The sequence below is a fragment of the Schistocerca nitens genome, chromosome 6 (genome assembly GCF_023898315.1).
Source record: "Schistocerca nitens isolate TAMUIC-IGC-003100 chromosome 6, iqSchNite1.1, whole genome shotgun sequence".
Taxonomy (NCBI): Eukaryota; Metazoa; Arthropoda; class Insecta; order Orthoptera; family Acrididae; genus Schistocerca; species Schistocerca nitens.
In genome coordinates, this window is record NC_064619.1 from 99,085 (window position 1) to 114,724 (window position 15,640).

At 43.4% G+C, this 15,640-nt stretch overlaps 1 protein-coding gene across 1 annotated transcript in view; it reads right to left on the reverse strand.

Moving 5' to 3' along the window:
- Positions 1-963: 963 nt before the first annotated feature.
- The window catches only part of LOC126262636 (uncharacterized), an 89,074-nt gene continuing 74,397 nt past the window's right edge, over positions 964-15,640 (reverse strand). Inside the window, exon 3 of the mRNA XM_049959397.1 lies at positions 964-1,844. Coding sequence (XP_049815354.1) covers positions 1,650-1,844 — 195 coding nt within the window. The 3' untranslated portion in view covers positions 964-1,649. The remainder of the gene's footprint in view (positions 1,845-15,640) is intronic.

The following is a 15,640-nucleotide window of genomic DNA, read 5'->3' on the forward strand; positions in this document are numbered from 1 at the left end:
GAGCATCTGGAGGACGGTGAAACAACACGTAGACGACGAGATTAGAGACGTCCACGCCTAAGCACAGAATGTGGAGGAGAGAGGCTTGTCCAGTGTGTGAAGCAGGATACGTAGTTATTTGTGGCAGGAACAAGTGTTTTAGAGCACACTGTTGAGCGCACGATGTTGAACATGGCGCTCCACATCGACGACCTCTGCGTGTTCCCACGATTACTCAAGGACATGTCTCGTTTCGATTAAAGTCGACACAGTATCATCGCGATGTGAGTCGAATTCATGCCAAGCAGAATTGCTTCTCTACAGCGTTCTTAAGGTGAACGAACACGTTATGAAGCAGGAGCTCGCGTATACTGCCTAAGCAAAGTGGTATAGGGTAGCTAGATAAAAATGCTGCCACAGCAGGGGACTCTGAGCCACCTCCGTGGCCGAGGTCGCGTGGCTCTCGACCTGGGAAGACGCTGGTTCGAAACCACGTTTTCTCATGGTGATCCGTCCACTGGGCAGGGATTTTAACCTTGGCGGCCACCTACAACACAAACATTATACCACACCCCACACCCACGCAATAGATGTACTATTACAAATATTGTAATGGAGTATGTTGAAATAAAAGGAAGGGACTCTCTTAAGCTGTGAAGGTTACTTGAGAACATTTCACTTGTGCCATTCGCACAGTAACAAATTATTTTCACGAATGAGAGGCTGCATATGAATTATTCGATGAATTATTTAAACTCCCATTTGTCATCTATGCATAACAGTTGCTATACAACGACTACATGTGTCCAAGTAAGTTCTGTTTCGGAACACCATGCGTGGTAGGCGTCTCTGTTGCTAAGCAGTTTTCGCAGACGGAAGACTCATGTTCATTGTCCAAAACAGCCCAGATCGTTAGTAGCACAAAAAAAAAAAAAAAGGAAACGATCGGACGAGCAAAGTCCTCTAATATTTGTAATACTGTGTTTCGCAGAAGAATGAAGCAGCCATAAAATGAGAAGTGAATATCTGGTAGTAAATGGCGCCACGGAGTTTTCTTCTATTATATGTAGATACCTTAGCAGCAGAGTTCGCTCCTCTTCGAAAGCCCAAAATTTCTAGAACGTTACGTGTGTCATGGCTGTGCCAGTATGAGACCGTGGTGGAACTAATAAAGTCGAGGGAGACCCTCACATAATTGCTCTGTCGGAAGTAGAGAGCAAGCCTCAATATTTTATGTCTGTGAAAGCAAACAGTATTATGGTGTGATTCAAAACCACGCGTTTTCAGTTTTGCAGTCATTCTTTCCTTGTACTGATGACAGCTCTGAACTTTAAACGTAAGTATTGTTCTCAGAAATCCTGGTATGAAAGCTGCAGAAGCTTCAAGGCGACTCTGATATTTCTGCAACGGACTAGCTTTGTCTCTGCATAAGCTCACGATGTTATGTCTAATCTGAATACAAAATTTACTCGTGGAAACAGTTCTGTGAAGTTCTGCGACTTCTTTTGCCACCTCCACTGTTGAAAATGACCCGGAATTCAACGAATAATTCCACAGTAATAACTGAGGCCGAAGCAGTATCCGATGATACAACCGAGCCGAATTTCTTTTCACCATTGTCTCAGAGACAGTAGTCGCTTTCGCTAACAGATGGCGGCACTGTGTGGCGGTCATATGACGAGGTTGGCGTCTGCGGCGACAGAGCGCGCCGCGTTTGCCACCGCGAAGGGCCAGTGGCGCAGCGGCATGCAGTCGAGGCGGCCGTCGAGCAGCAGGACCAGGTCGTCCAGGAACCGCGCGTCCAGCAGCTCCTCCCGGACCCGCCGAGCTTCCTCCAGCAGGCCGGCAACTCGCTGCTCCTCCGTCTGCAACAGCGTGCTTTCCCTGAACTCCTCCAAAGCGCGAAAGTCTGCCACATAGATGAAATTTTGTCGTCTTGACTGTATTTTCATCCCTCTCACGTCACATACGTCGGGGGTGGGCTGAGGTAAAGTCAGAACGATTTAAAATGTGTCAAAGTAATTTGAAAACTTAAAAAAGTGTTAAAATTGCATGTGGTTCGTAAGTACGGTTGCCAGATCCTGTTGGCAGAAAATCGAGACTTAGGGAGTGGTGCCTCAAGCAATTGGCGCGATAGGGACACTAAAAAAAAAAAAACCGGCGTCACTTATCAGTCATTAGAATGTAAATACACTGGGTGGATAAAAATACGGACACATCACAAAAACCACACATTCTCATACCTAATGTGGTGAAGGAAACCCGTTGACATTCAAAACAGTTTCCAGTCGTCTCGGAATGGATAAATACAGATCCTGCATGATTTTCTTTTCAAGGGAATATTGCACCACTCTGCCTGAAAAATAGTGGCAAATTCAGGTATTGGTGTTGAGGGTAGACAACGATCTTGCACCCTTCTTTCCGAAGTAGACCACAAAGGCTCAGTAATATTGAGATCTGGTGATTAGAGGCCAGGGAAGTTGAGACAGTTCATCCTCGTGCTCGTAAAATCGGTCATGGATGATGCGAACTCTATTAAAAATGGACCCTGTCGTCTCGAAACACAGATTCAACAGTGCGGAACAAACGTTGTACAGTGGGATGGCCCTGACAAGCCGAAATAGTCATATAATCCATGGCAGTACTGTGATCTTACAGAATAATCAAGGAGCCCATGGAATATCATGATAGGATTGCCCAAGTCATCACCTAACTTCCAAATTTCACAGAAGTCCTCCTCTTTAACTTGCAAGATTAGCTCTTGTGGAAGAAAGTATATTGCGGAGATATGGCTTAACCAAATGTTTACAGAATGAATTTTTATTCTTCAGCACCGCGCGGGAATAGCCGAGCAGTCTATGGCGCTGCAATCATGGACTGTGCGTCTGGTCCCGGAGGAGGTTCGAGTCCTCCCTCGGGCATAGGTGTGTGTGTGTTTGTCCTTAGGATAATTTAGGTTAAGTAGTGTGTAAGCTTAGGGACTGATGACCTTAGCAGTTAAGTCCCATAAGATTCCACACATTTATTCTACAGCGGAGTGTGCGCTGGTATGGAAGATAGGAAATGAGACAAGGTACTAGAGGAAGTAAGGCTGTGAGGACAGGTATCTCAGCCGGTAGAGCATATGCTCAACAATAGCATAGGTCCCAAGTTCGAGTTCTGACCCTTCAGTTTTAGTCTGCCAGGTAGTTTCATATCAGTGCACACTCAGCTACAGAGTGAAACTTCATTCTGGAAGAAGACAGAATAATTTGAACCCCCTGATATACAGGGACGTTCTGCCTTGCCTAGACAACACGGACGTTGCTTTCTTTCACCTTGTACTGTAACTTAAGTGCAAGTATTCTGAGTTCGCGTCTAGTCTGTAACCGCTACACTGATGCCGATGTGTCACATCTTGGAGACATACAACAAAGACAAATAATAGGTGCGTGCTTAGTTTTTAGGTTCCTGACAGAATGCGCAAATACTTAGATTATCACCTAGAACTACTGTAATTAAATATGGATGGAAAAATTGGCCTACCAAATACAATATCGAAAGGAAAACTGTAGTGACAGGATAAAGTGTAAGAAAAGACCACCGTTATAGAATTCCAACATGCGTCTCAGAGACCAGCGCTAACGAGTCTTCATCTATGGCAATGCTCTACAAGCCGCATGACGGTGTGTGGCGAAGAGTACTTCTGTTACAACCATCGCGTTCAAGCTTCTCTGTTCCATTCGCAAAAATGTGTGGAAAGAACGACTGCCGATAGAACTCTGTATGAACAATAATTTCTCCTATTTGTTTATCATGTTCATTTCATGTGACGTAGGTGGGAGGAAGTAATACGTTATTCCACTAGGAACTTACGCTATCGGAATTTCAACAGTAAACTTTTGTGTGATGCATGAAGCCTCGATTAATCAGGGGCAGGTATCCACTCAGGGGAAAACTTATTGGTCTCCTTTGATTGACAGGTACTTAACCAATTGTTCTTTGATTGACAGGAACTTAACCTGTTGTTTCACCCCTCTCGCCCCCTCAGGAAACCTCCCTTGCTCGCTGCTACAGGTACACTTTGAGGTCTGAGTTATTGGAATAGCCCCTCCCACTCTTATCAAATTGATTGACTACTTAATTAAATTGACTACAATTAATTAAACTTTCCCCCTTAGGTAGACCCCCACCCCCAAATTGACAGGAGAAAGACTCAGATGATCGGTCATTTGGAGGGAATTCAGTTGCAGTGTGTGGAATGTTGTTTAAACACTTTAGGAAATGTAAAGAATATTATTTAATTATTTATGGCAGTGTATGGAATATAGTTTATTTATTTAGTTAAAGAATTTGTCCAGATATTGATTGTTGTGTATGGAACATTGTTTAAACAATCCAGACATTGTGTAGAATATTGTTAATTTAAACCATTTAGAGGATTCAAGTCAATGTATGGAATATATGGAAATTGGTGGCCCTTTGGTGGAGAGGAAGGATCTCATAATAGGAAATTGAAGGGTATATTGTTTATTTATACAAAATTCAGTTTGTGGGGTTGGATTTCTCTTGATCATCATTCTCTGCTGTTTGGAAATACGTAGGTCTTGTAAGAAGTAATTACATGGGACAAACAGGTTGCAGGACCTGATATTCAACACTCAACTCTGGGTGTCTTAACCTAATGTACAGCCATTTGTCGGCACTTAGACTATTGTTCTGTTAAGTGATTTTCCATGTCAACCCCGTTTCCTTAAACCATTGTACTGCCTTCGATACCAAATTAAGTAATTAGTTATGTCCTCCCACCATTTTTCTGGTACACTTTTATAATTTCACATGCTTTTGGACGCCATTTTTGGCGCATTCTTCTTTGTCACCCATTCGCTTAAACTATTGCACTGCATTTTACATAAAAATTATGCAAATGAACCTAGTGTTCTGCACTTATCATGCTGTTCTGCTCCATGTCACCCACTCACGCACACACTCCTCTTAACTATTGTACCCCTAACACCATGTTGATATAAAAAATTTATGCAAATTAATTAATCGATATTCTTTACATGTGTGGGATAGCTTTTTTAATTCGCAGCGTCCTACTGGTTGGTGAAATCGATGGAATATAGTTTAAAGAAAGGATCGCTTGTAAAAAACACATCCCCACACAGGACGCCACCGCACACGCTCCCAGGAGTTGGGATGTACTGGCAGCCCCCGCGGAGTGAATACGCAGCCAACAGCTGCCAAACCACGCACATGTGTCAGCTGAGGTCCCGCAAGCACGAGGTGGCAGCATCTCTTCCATACTTGACACCCGAGATATTCCTGTCGAAATACGTGTTCAGCTAGGCACCGTTGCTGCCGCGATGACGCAGAACTGTGGGATCAGCAATATAGAAATCTGTTCCAGTATTTCCCAGAATACCACAGGGCGCATTATTCCTAGCAATCCTAACGGGACATCGAGCTGCAGCTAGCCATGCACCTGTGCTTACCTGCCCAGCATGACCGACACATCGCCACAAAGGTTTGCGAAGTGACCAGGACCTGTTTCGAAAGTACCCAGAATAACAACGACTGCATTCTTACCGATGGTCCTAAAGAGACATCACGAGTTTCCCTCTTGGAAATCTTGACGTCATGCTTTCAACATACACCTCAGAAACGTTAAACGTTCTCGCCGCTAAAAGCCTTCATTATATCTGTGCACGCTCGCAAGAACACCGTTCATCATAAAAGAATTCTTGTTGCTTGGAAAGAGAGCATTATCTAAGCACAGATGGGGGGGGGGGGGGAAGTAAGAACAATTGCGCAAACAGAATTCGAAGCACTGTCCTACACAAGAGAAAAATGGATGGAATTTTCGGTATCCTACAGCTACAGGTCTGGAGATATCCTAATGCCACAGTGCCGGGTGAGTGACGACATCCCTGCCAGAGATGGATGGTCTGCTTCAGCTTGTCTTTGAACGCTTGCTTTCTAAGAACTTTCTGTAGAGACCTAGCCTCCATCTTTTTCAAATCAGTTTGTAGAGACTCCTATGCTCCAGCACAAACGACGTCTTGTGAATGAATGGAACATTGTGATTGGATCTTGCTGAATTTACCCTCCAAATCACAGATTCTGCCAGTAAGGGATCACTGTCTGCCTCTTTTTTTCAATTCTGCAGACGAGACTTTCAGTGGCAAAACTATTTGTACAGATCACTGTATTGCACTGACAATTAAACCCTGCAAATGGGCCTACAATTTGTCAAATACAGAAAGACTCTTACTGCCGGCCAGGATCGCCGAGCGGTTCTAGGCGTTACAGTCTGGAACCGCGCAACCGCTATGGTCGCAGGTTCGATTCCTGCCTCGGGCATGATCGTGTGTGATCTCCTTAGGTTAGTTAGGTTTAAGTACTTCTAAGTTCTAGGGGACTGATGACCTCAGAAGTTAAGTAACATAGTGCTCAGAGCCATTTGAACCAAGACTCTCACTCAATTACACTGCTCTGCCACTGAGGATGTAAGCTTGAATATTACAGCATGAAACGGGATCTTCAATCCAACAATATATCACCGTGTACTGTGTCGATGTAGTAAACATACAGTTCGTATCCTGCGCAATAAAAAGTGGCACGTTTTGCATCATGCATACAGCTACTGATCGCCAGACACTCGTACATATACCGTGAAGACGGACAGCATAAGCACATGCACCATAGGTACACTCCTCGCTGCACTAGATATTTCCCGCAAGGTTGGGTGGCCATACACCGCTGAGGTTGACCAGAGCGCAGTCAGCGGACAGAAGTCACTCTCAGAACTGATGTACAAAGGCTGCAAGTAAGTGTAGAGGCAGGTGGTTCTCTGTTTTTCCAGACATAAAGTACAATGCTGCCTCGACGAAAAAAAAAGATGGTTTCCTTGGTTACCGATGCTTTTATGTCAACGTTTTCCCGTATTCCTCTTGCTGTTGCATACTCGTTCCCAAGTAAAAGAATTCTTTCGCACCAATTTTCTCTCAATTTATACATATTTACTGCAATTCTATCAGTTTTTTATATCGCTTCTACCCATGCAGTCATGACATGACGTCTCTCACCGTGTTCCAAAATTGCTTGCAAATGTAATACAGCTGCCAACACTTAGCGCAAATGCACGGATTGGGAGGCGTAGTATATCGCTGTACTCAATTTCATCCAGTCGCCTTCACCTCACATATTCCACATTTTCATTGCGTTTGCACTGTTTTCTGTATGTCTACGTATATGCATGTGTCGCAGATAGCTCCCAGGAGCCACAGTAGACCAGAGTGAGCGCTCGGTTGTGGATCTGCCATACATTATACTCGGAGCGAAGTTGGGGTGCAGATCCACCTTCAAACTCTATCCTGAACATGGCATAATGTGGATCAAAAATGGTTCAAATGGCTCTGAGCACTATGGGACTCAACTGCTGAGGTCATTAGTCCCCTAGAACTTAGAACTAGGTAAACCTAACTAACCTAAGGACATCACAAACATCTATGCCCGAGGCAGGATTCGAACCTGCAACCGTAGCGGTCTTGCGGTTCCAGACTGCAGCGCCTTTAACCGCACGGCCACTTCGGCCGGCAATGTGGATCCAGACCCCAACTTCACACCAGGTATAAGCGTGTTACAGCAGAAAACAACAACAACACAGGGTCAGAGGGAGGGTCTCTTCGACTTATAGTATAGTTTGTAGGATACAGCCATCCTCATACAGTGCAGGCGAAGCAGCTTTACACTGGTCCATGCAATGGATCAATAGCTGTATGTTTAATCAGATCGTCACATGTGCTTGATGCCGGCATGCAGATGCTATTTGTTTTTTATGTATGGGAGGAGAGAGATGTGGTAGAAATCTTATCGATATCTCTGTCGGATGAAGTTAGTGGAGCTTTAATAGCTCGTAATTTTTCTCTTTTGGATGATACAGATTCCTGCACTTCAACAGGTATGGGAAGGAGAGGGTGGCAAAGCTCATGGGTGACAATGTAGTGGGTGGTGGTGGTGGTGGTGGTGGGAGCACTCATGCAAAAATTCGTGTAGTAGTTGCTGTTAGAGCTGCATCTTTTTTACATTAAAGTCAGCTGATAGGTATACCTGCTTAAAGGAAGCCCCTCTAACTAACGGCTCACCTTCAGAGGATGTAATGTTTCCAAGCAGAGAAGGAATTAGCGTATTTCATCAGAATATAAGAGGTATTAGAGGTAAAGTTAGTGAACTGCTTATAGGTGTTGACTCTGAAATTATTGGTATATCAGAACACTACCTGAATAATTTGACAGTTCAGAGGCTTCCTTTACAGGGATACAGATTAGCTAGCTGTTTTTCGAGGAGTTCTTGTGGGGTGGGGGAGTGGCTATGTACGTAAAAAACAGTGTTCTGTTTGAATCCATAGACGAATCATGGCACTGCACTGAACAGATATGTGAATGTTGTACAGGGGCAGTTGAATTTAGTGAAAATAAAGTTCTAATTGTTGTTGTTTGTAAGTCCCCTAACCCTAACTTCAGAGCATTTCTGTTCAAGCTAGAGAGGGTTCTTGATCCACTTTGTAGGAAGTACCAGTAATCAGTTATATGTGGTGACTTCAATATAAATTTTGTATATGATGGAGCAAGAAAAAGGATGATGGCAGATCTAATAAATTCCTATGATCAGATGCAGTCAGTGTTTTTTCCAGCTAGGGTGCAAGGGAGCAGTAGCACAGCCATAGACAATATTTTTATTCATTCTTCATTAGTAGAGGGGCATTGTGTTAGTAAAAAGGTGATAGGCCCTTCCGACCATGATGCACAAATTTTAACACTAAAAGGCTTTAGTACTCAAACAAATGTCACATTTACTTACAAACTATGTAGGAAAGTTAATGCAAAAGCAATAGAGAGTCTTTTTTAAGCCTTGTCAAGGAACAAGAGGGGCAGGATGTTTATAGTGCTGATAGCATAGATGATAAATATAATGCTTTCCTTAACACATTTCTCATGCTCTTTGAGAATTACTTCCCATTAGAACGTTCTAAACGTGGTACTAGCAGTAATAGGCAGCCCAGGTATCTGAATAGTGGCATAAGGATATCATGTAGAACAATGCAGGAATTATATCAAAATGTTAGAAGTAGACACAATGAAGCTAAAGTATCCCATTACAAACAGTATTGTAAGGCGCTTAAAATGTTATTAGGAAGGCCAAGAGTATGTGGTATCCAAATAGAATAGCTAATTCACAGGATAAAATTAAAATCATATGGTCAGTTGTGAAGGAAGTGTCTGGTCAGCAGCACAAGGTCGACGATGTGAAGTCCGTTCACAGTAAAAATATTTCTGTTCGTGATAAATCAGATATCACACGAATGTGAAATGTAGCACAATCAGCGACTTCACTGGATCTCGTTTACGAAATCTGTTCTGAGAAACGCAGTTAATGGTAGGAAGAAACAGGCTGTAAGACGAATAAGTACTCTCGACAGCCATTGGAGCCATTGTCGTTTGGAGCGAGGTAAATTAGCAAAACATATTAACGAAACACATTCAGTGGAGTACTGTAGCGTTTCGTGCGACAGAAGACAGACAACAATTACACTGATAAGTGTGCCGAAACAGATGTTCTTGTGTGTTGGCCGCATTCATGTCGCTAATTACCAGTTTTGCGAGGAAATGGGTTCGGTAGCGGAGCTGTGGGAATTAAGCGCTAATGAGCTAATGAGCGATAGAAATACCCTGAAATGGTGCTGGGAATGAACTGGCGAGCTTTTCAAGTGTAAACTGTGTTTCGATTGCGAGGATAAACTGTATTTCATTTCCGAGGACTGAAAAGCCAAACAAAAGACAGTACAGCTATTTTATTACCAGTTTAGAGTAATGTTGAGGGAGAGACTGATAAATAAAGCGCCTCGCACTTTGTGAGAACGGTTGCGACTGGTGTAACATTCCCCAGAAAGGACACTTATCTTGTGTTAAGCCTTCTGGCTTAAAAAGAACGTTGCATGTCATAAATTTAATAACAAACGAAAAAGCTTAGAGGTGAAGTAGTCTGAAAGCCAACAAATATAGAATCTGCACCGACAGTAATGGAAACTGTTACACCACGAAACACCAGTCGATATTTATCAATTATGAAGATGTTCATCACGTGACGGGTGTTAAATGATCAAATCTTCATTGCATGTGCAACTGATGTCCACCATCAACTTCAGTATGAGGTGTGACCCCACGGACAAGAATACACTCTTGTATTCGTTGGGACACGGAAGCAAACAGCCTCCGGATTTCATCTTGACAAATTTCTTGACATACCTGAAACACATACTGCGTCAGTTCATGAAGATTGCTTACTGGAAGGTCGTACGAGAGTTCACGTCTTCCTTTCGAATCCGAGACATATTCTACAGTTGTGTGGTCTTGTGTTATCGTGTCAGAATATGCAGTTGGTACTTTGGAAGACATGAAATAACGTTTTCATCTTATATTCCTCTGATCGCCAGAGCCCGTTAAACGGTCCCACTATCTTCTCGTTGTGTAGTGGTACTGGGAAGGCTACGTTACGATTTCACATGGAATCGCCGTCACGTACTCACAACATCATTCGTCTGCAGAAATTGCTTTCTTCCTGTAATGGAAATAAGAAAGCGCAAGGATGAAATTTTAATCAACATATCCAATAGGTACTCGAGTATTAGTTTGGTATCGTACGGTCACAGTGTTCATGGCGTAACACTTTCCGTTTCTATTATTGAATATAACACCCCCACCCTCCCCCACAAAACCATGGACCATGCCTTGGGTGGGGTGGCTTGCGTGTATTTACAATAGAGATAGCTATACCGTAGGTACAATCATATCAGAGATATCTGTGGTGAGGCCAGACAAACCACATGGCTCGTGAAAAGGGGCAGCAGCCTTCTTAATAGTTGCAGGGACAACAATCTGGATGATTGACTGATATGGCAGAGTAACATCAGCCAGCATGTCCTTGTTTTGCTGGTACTAGAAACGGCTGAAAGCAAGGGGAAACTACAGCTGTTATTTTTTCTGAAGATATTCTTGCGTGAAATATTTCGGAGTTAAAATAGTCCCCTATTTGGATCTCCCGGTGGGAACTACTCAGAACTTTATTGTCATCAGGTGAAACAAAACCGGCTTCCTACGGGTCGAAGCGTCGAAAGTTAGATCCTTTAATCGCATAGGTACGTTAGATATGGTGGGAATTAGGACGCGCGGTCGCAAGAAGAACAGGACTTCTGGTCAGGTCAGTACAGAGGATTATCAGTGCAAAATGAAATAGGTGCAATGCAGCAGCTGGTCTAATTATGAATAAGAAAACAGAAATGCGTGAACTATGAACAACATGATAAATGGTTACACAGCTGGAGGCTGCAGTGGATGGGCACCAGAGCTGTGGGCCGGCCTTGGGGATCCAACGGACGTCCAGCACGTCCGAGTCCTCCGATAGGTCTTCACCAGTGGCCAATCCAATAACTTCTCGCACTGAGGCTGACCCCTCACCTGTGGTCGAGTGGGAGGTCGCCCCAGGGCGTAGCAGGTGGCGAGACTTCCCAGGCAGCCGCCTGTACGGCCTCCGCGGTTTGTCTGACAAAGAGGTTCCAGGTGCTGTCTGTGGCTGACACTTTCGAAGAGCCAGATGCGGTAGCCTCTCCTGTTTCAGAGGAAACCTCTCAGCTTGCAAGATCCGGACAATCACAGAGGGTGGGATTATTGCTAGATGGGAGCTCCAACGTTAGGTGCGTTATGGGGCCCCTTTTAACATTCTGCGTGGTGTCTGTTTGTTCTATATCGTGTCTCCCTACCACTTTCGCGCAACGACGCTCTGAGCGTGTTTTTAGGGAATTGACTAGTTTGAACCTGGGACCTGTTGCTGGTAAGGAGACGCCAGACCACACATGACATGTAGAGTTCAGAAGAGTTCAGTGAGACTAGCGATGATATAACCAAATACTTAATGATTTCAGCGTCAGCTCCACTGCATTCCCTGTAAAAGAATCTTAATACTAACTAAATGTAGTGGAAGGGGTTCAAGGCTTTCCTATTTTTAGTTAGCTGGTAAAATAACATCGAAAAAGCAGTTAAGTTTACCATTGGAAATTTTATTCTACTCACAAAACATTGTTTATAAATTGCACTATTGATAAAAGGAAATGTTTTAATACAGGATGGTAAAAACCAACTGCGTTCAACAAAAATGTGAACGAATATTCCCTGAGTGGGTTTCAAAGTTCTACAATGGATCGAAGGATGACCTATGCCATATCACATCTATAATCTACGTTTAAATTAAGTTTCGCAAAAGAGAAAACTATCAAAATGGTCTACAGTGAGCCTCAATTATCTTTAATTACTTATCTAACTTGTCGTAAATTACAGTGGCTGATGTGGCTTCTCAATAACTATATAACAGAAAAATCATCGCGTTTCAGATTTTTACTTCAAGTGGCAAATGTGAACACCATGAGCTTTAATTGACGATCGACACTAGTATTACGCAAAAAGGGGGTGTAACAGATTAGACTTCTGCAGTTCTGAGTGAAGCTTTATGCACTGTTATGCGGCATCGCGTGCGTTCATTACCCTGTCGGTGTTCGTCAGGGGGCGGCGGACAGCACAGCTCCGCTCACCTCGCCATCTCGAAAGCAACTCTCCCCTAACTTCTTCTTACTACAGTTTACCGAAGTTGGTTTAAAAAAACTATCTGGCTGTGTTTTCATCTGACCAATCAGGGTCTCAATGTTAACCTTAAGCTCCGCCTACAAAAATTCTGTCTCTCCAATGAGAAACCTTATACTTTCCGTGGTGGGGCAATGTTTTTAAAGTTTGCAACGTAACAGAGACGCAAAAAAGTCTCACGCTAAAACTTGCGGCTGGTGTGGTCCTTTTAGTGTTATCGTAAGATCTATACTGTTCTTCTGGAGGGCTCTATCTTTTAACATGGGCTGGGGGGTGGTCCTAGCGGTTAGCTGGCGACGTGGGTGTCCGTCCCTTATCGTAGGGCCTCTAGCTTAACACGGTTCTGCTCTTGGCTTCTCTTCTCGTTTCTCCCCTTGGAACTGCGTCTGTCTCACGGTGGGAAGGTATGACATGCATTTAGGCATTCTTGTTTTAGTCTGTGGTATTCCATTTGCTCACTCGTTACTTGTATTACTTTGGTTAATTTAATGTCATGATTTATTCGGAGCTATGTGACATACTACTGGATTTGCTTATCATGTCAAGGTTTTCATGGAAGGTGTTGGATTTGCCTGACACCTTACACCCTTAGGTGCATGGCTGCCAAGAAGGGAAAGAAAACTAATGTGCACTCCGCGCGCATACCGCATGGAGTCATTCCAGATGTGGAACGGGTCCTCTCGGATGCCATGAAGAGCACAGGGTGCAGCCAACTGCAGGTGGTTGCTCACGTCGGTACCAATGATGTGTGTCACTTTGGATCAGAAGAGATTCTCCTTGGTTTCGAGTGGCTAACAGAAGTGGTAAAGGCTGCGAGTCTTGCTTGCAAGATGAAAGCGGAGCTGACCATTTGCAGCATAGTCAACAGGACCGATTACGTATCTCTGGAATAGAGTCGAGTGGAGGGTCTGAATCAGAGGCTCAGACGGTTCTGCGACTGTGTAGGCTGCAGATTCCTCGACCTGCGCCAAAGGGTGGTTAGGTTTCGGGTTCCGCTGAGTAGGTCAGGTGTCCAATATACGCGGGAGGCGAACACAAGGGTAGCAGGGGCTGTGTGGCGTGGACTGGGCGGTTTTTTAGGTTAGAGGGTTTCAGGAAAACACAAGAAGGGCTTCAGTCACAAAGGACGCAGGCCGAACAGAGGAAGAACGTAGATACAGGAACCATCGGTATAACAGTGGTAAATTGTCGTAGCACTGTTGGGAAAGTACCAGAGCTCCAAGTGCTAATAGAAAGCAGTGATGCTCAAATCGTTCTAGGTACTGAAAGCTGGCTAAAGCCGGAGATAAGTTCAGCCGAAATTTTTGCGGAGAACCTAACGGTGTTCCGAAAGGATAGGCTAAACACGGTCGGCGGTGGCTTGTTTGTTGCTGTTAGAAGTAGTTTATCTTGTCGCGAAATTGAAGTAGATAGTTCCTGTGAGTTAGTATGGTCAGAGGTTATCGTTGACAACCGGAATAAAATAATAATTGAATCTCTTTATCGACCTCTCAATTCAGATGATACAGTTGCTGAAAGGTTCAAAGAAAAGTTGAGTTTGATTCCAAACACGTACCCGACCCATACGATTATAGTTGATGGTAACTTTAATTTACCTTCGATATGTTGGCGAAAATACATGTTTAATTCCGGGGGAAAGCATAACATATCATCCGAAATTGTGCTAAACGCATTCTCTGAAAATTATTTCGAGCAATTAGTTCGTGAGACCACGGGAATAGTAAACGGTCGTGAAAACACACTTGATCTCTTAGCAACAAATAATCCTGAGTTAATAACGAGCATCAAAACCGATACAGGAATTAGTGAACACGGGGTTGCCGTAGCTAGACTGAAAATTGTAACCGCCAAATGCTCCAAAAACAAACGAAAAATATACCTATTCAAAAAAGCAGATAAAAATTCGCTTGACTCCTTCCCGAGAGACAATCTCCACACATTCCAAATTAAAAATATAAGTGTAGACCAGATATGGCTTGAATTCAAAGAAATAGTATCGGCAGTTATTGAGAGATTTATACCAAATAAACTAACAAACGACGGAGCTTATCGTCCTTGGTACACAAAACGAGTCAGAACACTGTTGCAGAAACAACGAAACAAACATGCCACATTTCAACAGACCAAAATGCCCAAGATTGGCGATCTTTTACAGAACATCGAAATTTAGCGCGGACTTCAATGCGAGATGCTTATTGCAGTTTCCACAACGAAAATTTGTCTCGGAACCTGGCAGAAAATCCAAAGAGATTCTGAGCAACGGAGATACAATCGAAGACAGTGCTGCCAAAGCACAGTTGCTATACACAGCCTTCCGAAATGCCTTCACAAAAGAAGACGAAGCAAATATTCCAGAATTCGAATCAAGAACAGCTGCCAACATGGGTAACATAGAAGAAAATCTCCTCGGTGTGGTGTAGCAACTTAGGTCACTTAATTAAAGCAAGTATTCTGTTCCAGACTGCAGACTGTATACCAATTAGGTTCCTTTCAGAGTATGTTGATACATTAGCTACATACTTAACAATCATATACAACCGTTCGCTCGACGAAAGATCCGTACCCACAGGCTGGAAAGTTGCTCAGGTCACACCAATATTCAAGAAAGGACCAGAAGTAATCCACTTAATTACAGGCCCATATCATTAACGTCGATATACAGCAGGATTTTAGAACATATATTGTGTTCGGACATTATAAATTACCTCAAACAAAAGTATCTACTGACACACAGTCAACATGGGTTTAGAAAACATCGTTCTTGTGAAACACAACTAGCTCTTTATTCACATGAAGTGCTGAGTGCTATTGACAAGGGACTTCAGATCGATTCCGTATTTCTGGATTTCTGGAAGGCTTTTGACACCGTACCACACAAGCGGCTTGTAGCGAAATTGTGTGCTTATGGATTATCGTCTCAGTTATGTGACTGGATTTGTGATTTCCTGTTAGAGAGGTCACAGTTCGTAGTAATAGACAGAAAGTCA